Source organism: Fukomys damarensis, unplaced genomic scaffold (genome assembly GCF_012274545.1).
Source record: "Fukomys damarensis isolate Sample0158 unplaced genomic scaffold, DMR_v1.0_HiC HiC_scaffold_17, whole genome shotgun sequence".
Classification (NCBI taxonomy): Eukaryota; Metazoa; Chordata; class Mammalia; order Rodentia; family Bathyergidae; genus Fukomys; species Fukomys damarensis.
The window spans coordinates 78,432,097-78,444,783 of NW_022900929.1; the positions used below are offsets into that span (position 1 = coordinate 78,432,097).

Genomic DNA, 12,687 nt, shown 5'->3' on the forward strand with positions numbered 1-12,687 from the left:
AGGAGGGAGGAAGGGAATAGAAACAGAGAGAGGGAGGAGGACTAAATGAGGGGAAGAAGTAAAGAAGGGAAAATATAGCGAGCTATTTTTAAAGCATCTCAAGTAATTCCATTGCCTGACTTCAGAACTAATCTCAGGGTCAAATCTGTCAGAATTTGGTGATGGTGCCCAGGACACTGTGCTAAGAACAATTCTGACATTGCTCAAGCTCAGCCTGACTGACTAGGTGTGCACGGTGCTCATGGATCCCCATCATTATTTGGGTTGTATCCCAAGCATAAAGTGGAGAGCTGAGTTGATAAGGAAGTGAGCTCTAAGCCGGAAGACAGAAAAGAAATCTGGCATCACCAGTGGAGTCAATGGTATCTTAGCTGGCTGACCGCCTCCTTGCTCTTGAAATCAGAGCCAGACCCATTTTCCTGGTTGCAGGAAAGACAGGTGTGTGTGGCGGGTGCATAAACCCTTGAGACAGAGCTGTGATCCTGACAGGGACCACTCAGCAGGGTCAGAAACAGCTACAGAGTTTCCTAGAGCAACAGCAGTAATAACGGTAAGTGGGCCATGGATTTAGCTCAGTGGCGCCATGCCTGCCTCACAAGCACAAGGTCCTGAGTTCAATCCTCCGTACCAAAAAATAAATTAATTTATTTAATAATAATAATAATGGTAAGTGAGCTCAGAAGAGGAGCCATTCTAATCAAAATCTGGTTTGTCTGAATGAAATTCTAATACAGGAACTGAAGACACAATAAAAAATCTAAGAGTACAATGAGGTTAAGATAAACATGTAAAAAGGAATGGAGAGCATGTACTTGAAATGACAGATGGCAAAGGCAGTTGAAAATTCATATTATTCATGTCTTTGAAAAATAGCAATGCATTAGAGAAGTATATGTTTAAAGAAATTCCAAGAAAACTTGTAGAAATAGAAAGAAAAACAACTGAAACTAACATGCAAAAAAAGCCCACTAGTCCTGAGGAAAATTGACTAGTCACTATCAACTGTAAGACAAGTTCTTGAATAAAAAATTAGGTTTTAATGATAAATAAAATATGGAAACAATAAGAAAGTAGAGTTTGTAATCTAATACCAAATAAAATGAATAGCAAGCCAACAAATAGAAATAAGACCAAAAGGAGGGCTTTGCGATGTTTTTTACATAAATAATTGTGAAGATCTATGTGCAAGATGAAATAGTGATAATGAATGTAAAAATAAAAAGAATAGCAAGTGGGAGAAAATACATACTGTAAAATCACATGTGACAGGCCACATAAACAAAGGTTACAAAAAATATAATAAACATAATTGGCAAAATAGGACTACAATAGAATTTAAAGACATATTGTTAACATGTACTAATAAAAAAATAAGAACCAAAAAAAAATCAGGCAGAGAATGTGGTTTCTCAAGTGTATATGGAATGTTTGCAATCAGTCATACAGAGGAACACAAGAAAAACAAAAGAGGTTCCATCATATAGAAATATGACAACACTCATCTCACTGCAGAAACAAGTATTAAAAAGTGAAAGCAGAACTAAATGGCAATCCTTCCTAAAACCTTAATTTAATAGAAAAAAAAAAATCAGGCAGAGAATGTGGTTTCTCAAGTGTATATGGAATGTTTGCAATCAGTCATACAGAGGAACACAAGAAAAACAAAAGAGGTTCCATCATATAGAAATATGACAACACTCATCTCACTGCAGAAACAAGTATTAAAAAGTGAAAGCAGAACTAAATGGCAATCCTTCCTAAAACCTTAATTTAATAGAAAAAAAAACTTGTATTGAATTGATGAGTAAAAATAAAAAATATAATATAAAAATAACAGCAAAAAATAAAATTTCAGGAAAATAATGAAAATCATGCGTATTAGAGTTCACAATATACACTTACAAGTAATATTAGCCACGCTCCCATCACGAGCACCTGAAACTTAAAGGAAAGGCTTATTAGGCTCACAGTTTCAAAGGGTTCAATCCACGGCTCCAAGGCATGGGGGAGGTGCCTGGCAGAGGAAGCTGCTCAACTCATGACAGCCAAGAAGCAGAGAGAGAGAAACAGAGATGGAGACAAGAACACACCCTTTCAGATCATACCTCAGTGACCACCTCTTCTGGTAGACCCCACCTTCTAACAACACGTTCAGCTGTGAACTTGTCAGAGGATTACACTGAGGAGTATAGCACCTCATGATCCAATTGGGCCCAGATGCCCCACCTCCAAACACACAAGGGTTTGGGGGAAAGCTCTAGCTAACCTATAATATTCTGCCCCAGCACCCCAAAAGACTCATGTCCAACTCTTTATGCAAAATGCATTTGGCTCATCTCTAACCATTGCTACAATTTTAACAGTTCCAGCATTGCTGAAAAGCCCAAGTCCCAAGTCTCTGAGACTCAAGGCAACCACTTAGCTGTGAATCTCTATAAAAATCAAAAATAAAGTTATACCTATGATGGCAGAGGGTAAATATTCCCATTCCAAAAGAAGGAATTGGGGGACTAGAAAAGAGTGGGACAGAAGCAAGACTGAGGCTTTGCAGAGCAAACTTGAAATTCTGTACTTCCAGGTCCGGCACCTGGGATGAGCTGTGGTGAGATGTGAATTCCAAACGGCTTGGGTGGCCCCACCCCTACAACATTGCCAACTGAAGTCCTTATGGCCTCTCTTGGGTTGCCTCTGCTCACTGCCTGAGGCAATCCTCAGCAGCCATTCCATGTTCTTGGCTCCTCCAACACCTTGAGGTCTCTACTACTTTTTGCTTCAAGCCCACAGCTTCACACAGCGCCCTCTTGGAGGCACACTGCCTTGCTTCCACTGCCTTCTGAAATCTGGGTGGAAGTCTCCTGACCCCACAACTATTACATCATTCCGCATGCTCCTCAAACCAGCACCGTATTGATGAGATCAGCAGCTTGAACAGCAGCTGAGCCCCATTGTATCAAGGCTATAGAGGCCTCCAAATGCCTGGATGGCTGAGCACTGTGAACTGAATCTCAAAGAACCAATTCCCTAGACAGCCTTTCTTAAGCATCTCAGGGACTCTCCTCTCAAATGAAAGCTTTACAGCCTATGAATGGAGGAGTATTGGTGATCTCTGAGGAGCCTTTAAAGCGTCTTTCCTATTGTCCTCATGCAAAGTACTTGGCTTCTTTTTAATGCAAATATCTTTGGTAACCAAGCTGTCCTCTGTTCCAGTTCTATAGGTGCGTCCTTTCTGGTGAAACTGAAAACTTTTTAAATATAATTTTGGGTCCTGATATTCAGTATAAACCTAACTAAAAGCAAGCGGCAGTACCCATGCCACAGCCTGAATGCTGAGCTGCCTTGAAATTTCCTCAATCTGCCACTCTTAACCTCAGTCTCCCACAAAGTCTCAGGATATGAGCAACATAAAGACAAATTTTTCTGCCAAAGCATAACATACTGTAGCTCAACTGCTAATGGAGTCCTTGTTCCCAACTGAAACATCCTGAGCCTGGTTTTCATCTCTCTAGCCTGCATCTCCAGATCATTCCAAACTCCCCCCGTGAACCAGTTCTAAAGGCTTCTAACTGGTTATAGTCTTAGCCATGGCCCTACTCCCAGAACCAAAATCTGTCTCGGTCATTTTCTCATCACCGACACACAATAACTAACACCCATAAACTGAAGGAGGTTTATTTGGGCCCAGAGTTTTTTAGAGGCTTCAATCCATGGTCAGCTGGCTCCAGAGTAGAAATGGCGTGGTAGAGGGGCCAGCTGCAGAGGGAAGCTGCTTACATCACAGCAGCCAGAAAGCAGAGGGAGGGGAGAGGAGCCAGGGAGGCAGATCTATACTTCCAAATCACAGCCCCAGTGACCCTCTCTTCAACCAGTCCCCTCCTCCTAATAGCACACTCTCTGCTGAACTTGCCAGTGAATGAATTCACCATGACGCAACCACCTTCCAAAAGCCACACTTTCGTACACATTAGGCTCTTGAGGGACTTCTAGATCTAAACTGTAACACTTCTTTTCTTTATATTTACCCAGTCTATGGCATGTGTAACTAGCAACAGAAAACAAATGGGGGCACTTTTAAATAAAGTACAAGAAAGGAAATTATAAAGACAAAATAAGAAATTAATCGGTAGAAAAAACAGATCACACTAAAGTTTTGCTTTTTCAAGATATAAAAGGTGAACCCTAAGCTAATTTAACCAACGAACAAAAGAGAGTATCGATGGAACTCAGGAAATACACTACAAAAAGTGACTGTAGGAGACTTAAATACGCCACCCCCAATACGCCTTCTCAGCATAAAGCTTTTTCGAGCTGATTATTTTGAGAACTTACAGATACCTAAGCTTTGAAGTTACCTTTTAGTAAAAAAAAAATTTATACTTACAAGGAACATCCCCATTTGGAGGAGGATGTGCTTAAATAAATAAAGAGCACTTTTACCAAAATATGCATAATAAGGCCTTCTTTTGGGTGCTTTTCCTGGATACCTGGCTTTAACCAGGCTCTCTCCACACACGTTCCTAATTTCAGCAAATGACGGTACTTAAATCTGCAGTCTGAGACAATTTTTTGAAGCTACAGATTTACTTGTTTTACATGGAGGTATTTACATGTTATTAAACTTTTGCTTGTTTTGCTCCTGTTAATTTGCCTTTTGGATAAGGAGTCCTAGCTAAGAATTCATAAAAGGTGGAGAATATTATACTTCTTCCTTATAGCATGAATATACAAGGTAAATAACAAAGTAAAAAGAAGTGCTAACATAGAAGAAATCATTAACAATCACAAAAGACAGGGCTGGGGATTTAGTTCAGTGGTTCTGCCGTCTGTCTTACAAGCACAACAACCAGAGTTCAATCCCCAACACCAAAATAAATAATAAATAAATAATCATAAAAGACTAATTTGCACATTTCTTTGCAAGTAAATTTGTAAACTGAGGGAAAAGGATGGCTTCCCATGCTTGCAGACTTATAGCTTATCAAAGTAAACCCAGTAGAAATAAAAATCTTCAACAGAACAATTTCCACAAAATAAAACATAGGCGTTACAAGAAATTGCCACACAAGAACCAGGCCTAATATATTTTATTAGAGAAATTCTATCAAAATTTTAAAAGATAATCTAATCTGGAAGCCTAGATCTTAATTTGTCTGAAACTCAATGCGGTTTAGTATATTCATTTTCTACAGACTGTACCCAGTTACCATGAACCCTGTGGCTTACAACAACAGAAATTCATTCTCTTACGGTTCTGGGGACAAAAGTCCAAAATCAAAGTGTCCAAGAGTCGGTTCCTCCTGACACAGGAGAAACAGAACTCCCAACTGTTAGATGTCGAATGTATGGAGTTTGTGATCTTACATCGAGGAATGCAGTCGGTAAGGAGGAGTTTGGAGAGTTTTACTGGAAATAAGGAGAACAGCTCTTGGACACCTTTTATCTAATTTATACAAAGTGACGACATGGGTACAATGTGAGCCAAACTACAATCGAGCTATAGGATTACAAGCATAGCCACTTACCTAATATTGATCCAGTAGGAAAACGAGTCACATAGCAAGAGCAAAGGAATTGTTGGAAAGGGAGGGGAATATGGGCCCCATGCTCTGGTCACCTCCCTGTGCACCACTGGGCCAGGCGGTGCTAATCACAGGAGCTGTTCCTGTTGCACACCTGATGTTTGCGTCACCATCCAGAGGTCCAGCCCACTTCAGATTCGCTTCCAGCCACAATTCTAATGTCTTGATTTTTTGTGATGGCTTCCTTGAGGACTTAATCCCTCTCTAACTGCGTGTTAATTTCTATCTAACTCAGCTGCCTATAATACATCTTGAGACCCCCAAGGGAGAAGAATCCACTCCAGCTGTCACCTACCTTCTGGTGGCCGCAGAATTCTTGGCATTCCGCCGTTAAGACAGGTGTCACTGAAGTCTCAACCCCACATATCATCATCATCACTCCCTCTCTCTTTCCTTGACCTTGGATCTATGCCTCAGTCTAATCCTGTACAATCTTATCTCAGGATCCACACTGCAAAGATCCGGTTTCCAAATAACTTCCTGTTTACAGGTTCTGGGTTCGTTCATCTTTCAGGGGGCCGTAACAGCGTTCAAGCCCACTGCATTTAGCATTCCAGTACCTACCAGGAGGCAGAGATCCTGAGTCACAGCTGTTCCTCTACAGTTTGCTTACCTCCAATTTCCCCTACTTTGATGAAATTTCTACAAGTCACTCTACTGTTAGGAAGTTGGTTAACCTCTTGGAGCTTCAATTTGTGTATCTGAAAATGGGAGCAATAACACGTCCTACCGGCTTCAGTGTGAAGTTGCCTATTCATAGTACACTTAAATGATGCTAAATGAATAAATTAAGCGAGCAAATGAAGTCATGGATTTATCCAGAAGTGTTCAGTATGCCCTTATCAAGTCAGATCTGGAACTCAGGAGAGAGATTAGAGCCAAGTAGACTTGGACGTCTTCATACATCTGGCATTCAATTCTATAGGAATAACTGAGTTCAACTAGGGAGAAAGACAACAGAGAGAGAAAGTTGAAGACACAAGATAGCCTAGCAACTTTTACATTTAAGAATCCAACAAGAAAGCCAGGAACTTGACACACACCTGTAATCCTAGCACTCAGGAAGGCTGAGGCAGGAGGATTATGAATTCAAATCCAGCCTGGGCAACACAGCTACTTAGTGAGACCTGCTCAAAATTTAAAATTTTCAAAAGGCCAGGATGTGGCTCAGTGCAAAGGTTCTGGGTTTGATTCTCAGTACAAAAGGAAAGACAGAGGGAGAGGGGAAAGAAGGAAAAAACTGAAAGAACAGAACAAGAAAAAAGATATAAGAAAATGAAAAAACAGGGCAGGGGAGCCAAGGGGTAAAGAATTAACCTACACATCCCACTATGGCGGGAGACCGAAAGAGGAGGGAGGAGATTTCTAAACTACAGTAAACAGCCTGGGAAGCACTTAACTCAGCTGTAGAAGCAGTAATCATTTCACTAGGGGTTTTCCCTTCAGAATTCAGCACCCAATCAAGCCCTCTGGTCCTAGCTACAGAAGCAAATGCCTTTCCCTCAAATCACATTTCTCCCCAGTTGTGTAGTTAACAAGCATAGTCCGGACACCAATAAAAGGAGTCCTGGCTCCCTCTTATCTAATATGAAGAACTAGTTGTTCACAGCCTCCCCTTTCTTTTACCAAAACCATTTCCGCCAAACTCTTACCGTTTTCCTTTCTGAATATCCACACACCAGGTATGTCTCCACCCAAAAACCACCATGTAAGGCCATCAACAGGATAACAGACTCCCTGTTTCAGGAAATGTGATTGATTCTAGGCAAGCAGAGACGAACGTCCTACAAGTCATAGGATGGGTCACTCGCACACATTCCTATTTGCACTGAGTAATGTCACAGAAACAAGTTTCATACTCTATACATCTGTCAGCAGTGGCCCTGTGCATCAGGTGCCAAAGCCTACAAAACTAACACAAGTGCCTGCGAGGGCTCAGGTAACTTACCAAAGGCATTCAGCCAATTTGTGACAGGTGAAGACTTAAACGTGGGTCTCAGGACCTTTACTCATTGCAGGAAGTCCAGCTGGCCAGGTAAGGTGAAATAATAAGCATAAGAAACCAAAGCTAAGCTGAGGGTGGGTCTGGAGCACGGGCTGCAGGACTCAAAGGATCAGGGCTCTGAACTCTGATTTCACAATAACGCTACAAGGAAGTCCAGCATGTAAAACAAATCCACACGGAACTGTCCTATTGGAGTGCAGCAGAGCCCTCCCAGAGCTCCTTTCCCACTCTCTGCAATGAATTCTCCTCCGTGGCTTCGCAAGAAACCTGGGACTCCTACAGAGCAGTTAGGAAACCACTGGGCTGAATCAGTGGCACGGTCCTGAGACCAGCAGCATCAGCATCGCCTTGGTAACCTCTCAGAAACGTGAATTCTTTGGGCTCATCTACTAAGATTTACTTACTAAGTCAGAGAGATTCTAGGGGTGGGGCTTGATAAACTTTTAACATGTCCTCCGGTTGATTCTGAAGCCAGTAAATGTTAAGAAACACTGGGCCATCTGTCTTGGTGACCTAGGAGGGGAGCATCTGAGCATGGGACTTGGGAGGCTTTGCTGAGACGCAGTCAGCAGGGGTAAGGAGCAGGGAGACCCACCCAAGGGAAGAAGCTGTCTGTGCCCATTCATCGGACACAGGGTAATAGGACGTGAGACTGGGCAGGGCCAGTGTCCAGCACCCTGGTTGAAAATTTAAAGAACAGTGGGTGTAGCAGGCCGGCCCTAAGGGAGCAGAATCCTGGTGAAGGAAGGGAATGAGCTCGGTGGGTGCAGAGAACGAGAGGGGAGAATTAGGAGGCTTTCATAAGAGCACAGAAGGGCCAGGGATTTAGCTCAGCAGCATAGCACCTGCCTAGCAAGTGTGAGGTCCTGAGTCTGATCCCCAGTACCAAAATAAATAAAGGCATGAGGATGGAGAATCTCTGTGTTTGAAATCTCAGTGCTGACAAATCTTGAGTTTACATTCAAGCCCAACACTTGGCTCTTCTTCATATTTCACTGTTAAATTTATTGCTACAATGTAGATCAAATATGTCTCCCAAGAGGCTCATGTGTTCAAAGGTGGGACTCTGGGAAGTATGTGCTGGGATCACAGAATGCTGACCTTCTCAATAGATTAACCCATTGATGAGTTCGTCGGTCAGTGTGCTATTAGGAGGTGGGTCACACTACAGAGGGGCCCGGAAGGCTGTGTTCCTGTCCCTGGTCCTCCATTCTCTCTCTACTTCCGGGCCACCGTGGGTTGAGCAGCTGCCCTCTGCCCTATCACCTCTGCCATGCTATCCCTGCCTCGGCACCTGCCAACCATACATGAACTGAACCTTCCGAAACCAAGAGCCAAGATAAAGCTCTCCAGGAAGCTGAGGGCATCAGGAGTTTGTCCCAGTGACTGGAAAATGACTAATACAAGAATAGACAAACTTGTATTGGAATAATTTCTATATGCTACAGTAAACCGACTATAAGTTGCTTTTTCTACATTCAAAAATAGTCTAATCTCTATCTTTTGTATATGTTGATATAATATTTTCATCCTTTTGTGAAAACAACCAGATCAGGGATTTTTTTTAATTGTAGTGAAATACATGTAAAACTTACCATTTTTAAATATACAGTTTGGGCATATTTTTATTTTATTATTTTTGTACTGGGGATCGAACTCATAACCTTGCCCTTGTTAGGCAGGCACAGCACCACTGAGCTACATCCCTGCTCTATTTTTCTTTTTTAGTGCTTAAAAAAAGTCATTCCTTTATAAAATAATAAAAAATATATTCTGAGGGCAGGGTGGGTTACTTGAAAAAATATAAAATTGATATTTTATTTAAAGTGCCCAGCCTTATTTTGAAATGTTACTGGATTGAGAAATCCAGAAGTCAAACACCCATTGCCTTAAAAGAATTAAAATCTAGAGAAATGAGCCGGGCCCGGTAGCACACACCTGTGATCCCAGCACTCAGGAAGCGGAGGCAGAATGATGGCTGTGAGTTCAAGGCCAACCTCGGCTACATAGTGAGTTCAAGGCCAGCCTGAACGACATAGTGAGACCCTGTCTCAGAAAACAAAAAGAAAAGAAAGGAGGGGAGCTGTAGGGAGGGAGGAAATTTAGAAGAGAAACTAGTAGCGAAAGAGGCAAAACCAAAGCAGCAGAAAGAGGAACACACTGAGCATTTTTAGAAGTGCATGGACTAGACTCAGTACAGCGATGGATTCCTGAAAGGGAGCAGCTAGAATCACACTTGGCTCTATTTTTAAACGTTGATAGTCTGATTATACTGTGCCCATAGCAGAAACTTGTTTAAATATTTTAATTGCATTAGTATGCTTGCAGAAGAGCCAGAAAAGGAAGTATGAATTTCACATTGCAGACCGAGAGGAGCTCCGGTGTACACGGGGTGGGGGCTAGGTCACGGGAGTGGAGCCCTCAGGACAGCACCGGGGCCCTTATGGAACAGGCCGCAGGAGCTCCTCTGCCCCTTCCAGCCTGTGAGGACACAGCTAGGAGGCGCCACCTACGAGAAAGGAGACCTCCAGAACTATGAGGAATACCATTCTGTGGCTTCTAAGCTACCCTGTTCATGGTCTTTGGTGAGAGAACTAGACACCGATTTAAACTATTAACCAGACAGTAGAGCAAAGGCCAGACCCCAGACTCAGAGTCAAACTTGGGGGTAAAGATTTCTACAGCACACATCACAGGCTGCTGGGGCCTCCCCATGTCACTGCTTCTCTTGTACCCTCTCTCCCTCACTCTTTATTAACGCCCCTCAATTTCCCACAAAATGGTGACTGTACCCCCAATCGTGGTGACCTCTGGTTGGCATAAAGCCTTAAACCACTCGGCATTTCTCTTTCCCAGATCCCACAGAGGATGGACGCAGAATCCAGCCAAGGATGTCATCTGCGTGTGTGCTTTATGAAGAATCCTAAGGCAAAGATTCTTACACTCCTCTCTGCAATTCACCCAGGAGGCACGGCCCCCTGGGGGCTGTTGGCAGCCATTCTGGGCCCAGGAGGGAGAGGAGAAACAGTGGAGACAGAGGTCCAGGCCCCAGCATTTGCTCTGCACTTTAAGGCTCACCCTGAGGACTTCATTTCCTGCTTAATTTCCAGCTTCTACTTCCCACCAATTTAGGACTTGTTCTCTTTCATTGGCAACAGCAAGGCTGGTAATGTACAGGATTAAAGTGGGCCTCAGAAGACAAAGAAGAGGAAAGTGGGTGTCTGTGGTAGCCTAGCACTGTGGGTAAGTAGCTATTTGGGGAAGAGGGGCCGGAACCTGCCCTGAGAAGCAGCCGGGAAAGCAGGACTGGGCTCAGGTAGGCCCAGGAAGAAGGCGGCCAGCTGCGAGCTCCCACTTGGAAGAGGAGCGCACAGCCAAGTGGTTTCTGTCCAGTCAGGGCTCTGGTTAATACCATTGCCTGCCCCCCAGGGATGCTGAGGACCCCAAGCCAGCCCCTGGGACCTGGTGCAGTCAACAGACTCGGGACAGCAGCTGGTCAGCAAGGAGAAAGCGGACAAGGGAAGGGAAGGACTGAGTGAGCCGGTACAGGGAATATGGGCCCAAGACAACGGGAAGTTGTGAAAGATTTTTAATTAAGGACGAAAAGAACGGATGCGGCAGAGACCCAGAGAACAAGAGAGCACCAACGCTGGGACAGTCACTGGGAATGAGCCCCAAGTTGGACCCTGAATGAAACAGACAGCAGCAGCTCCAAACCTCCTGTGCGACTGCCAGCCACGTCGTCCTACAGAGCCGCCTTTGCCAGTCTGCAAAGCAGCACAGAGCACAGCGTTAGAGGTACTGTGGCACTGGGAAAGCTCGAGCCAGAGGAGCCCCGGGCGGAGTTCCTGCTGAGTAAGTACTGCGGGTAGAAGAACAAGACTAGAGGACACAGGGCAGGAGAGGGCCACAGGGAGACCCGGCTTTGCTTAGATCCCGCCTCCCCGGGAGCGAGTGGTGAGTGGGCGATCTGTACAGGAGCGCTGCAAAAAGAAATTCAAAGAAAGGACCACACCACCTCTGAAAGCAGGGCACCCTGCAGCCATCACGTGCAGCGAAACGAACCAGTCAACAAGCTTGAGCGCCGAGCAACTCCCCTTACTGGAGAAGCCCAAAGTGTAAATCATTTAATGAGCTAGAGAAAGGACGAGCAACAGGAAAACGGGAGGCAGAACCTGGTAAACGGTTCGGGAGACGAGGAAGGGGTGGAAGGGAAGAATCGGGAGGCGTTATGTGCATGGACCTGCCTCACGCCATGCATGTTCATCGCCGTGTACTACAAACACGCACTCACCCAAGGGTTTTTGTTTTTTTAATAAAACAAGGGAACCAAAGAAAGGTTAGGAAGGAAGGAGGGAAAGAAGGCTTCTGAGAGATGCCGATAGCACCAGCTGATCTCCTCTGGATGGTACTTTTCCTCTGACAGGGCCACTTAGCAACCGTGCGATGCACAGGACCCAAGCCCTCTGAGGGCGAACCCGTAACAGACCATCGAGAGGCCGTGGCGGCGCCTCTCGCAAAATCAGGCCTCGCGCTGGATGGGTCAGGCGAGCAGCAGGCGCAGCAGCTGGTGGCAGCCGGGAGTGACCTTCCTTGGGACCTCTGTTCACCCAGGGAGCCTCGCCACCCCTCGAGCCCTGGCAGCCCAGCCCGGGGCGGGCGGGCACAGATCTGAGAAACTAAGAGGACGAGAAGGCCCTGGAGACAGGGAGGAGAGACAGGTAAGGCACCTGGCCAGCTACTAATAGATGACTTTAACATTTGTAAGGTAAGCGGTGAGAAGAAACTCTAAGATGACTGTTTACTTTTAAAAATTATTACAATGAAACACATCGCCGTTAGCACACCCCCTATGATTCCTTCTGGTTTTGCACAGCCTTCTTGGCGATGCTGTAACAAGTCTTTGTTTAATGGAAACAGTCACCACACTGAGCTCGCCCTGCATGTTACGGCCAACAGTCAGTCACAGCCACGAGCCACGCTCCGCGGCAACGGTAACAACAGCCCGACGAAGGCGCGTCGGCCTTCGCGCCCACGGCCACCACCGGTCGGCTGGGCAGCGCGGGAGTCCAGGCTTCGGGCACCGCACCAGACTCCACAGCAAGG

At 44.8% G+C, this 12,687-nt stretch overlaps 1 protein-coding gene across 1 annotated transcript in view; it reads left to right on the top strand.

Moving 5' to 3' along the window:
* Positions 1–11,524: 11,524 nt before the first annotated feature.
* The window catches only part of Slc27a2 (solute carrier family 27 member 2), a 32,532-nt gene continuing 31,369 nt past the window's right edge, over positions 11,525–12,687 (top strand). Inside the window, exons 1-3 of the mRNA XM_010638923.3 lie at positions 11,525–11,920; positions 12,008–12,302; positions 12,458–12,681. Coding sequence (XP_010637225.1) covers positions 12,120–12,302; positions 12,458–12,681 — 407 coding nt within the window. The 5' untranslated portion in view covers positions 11,525–11,920; positions 12,008–12,119. The remainder of the gene's footprint in view (positions 11,921–12,007; positions 12,303–12,457; positions 12,682–12,687) is intronic.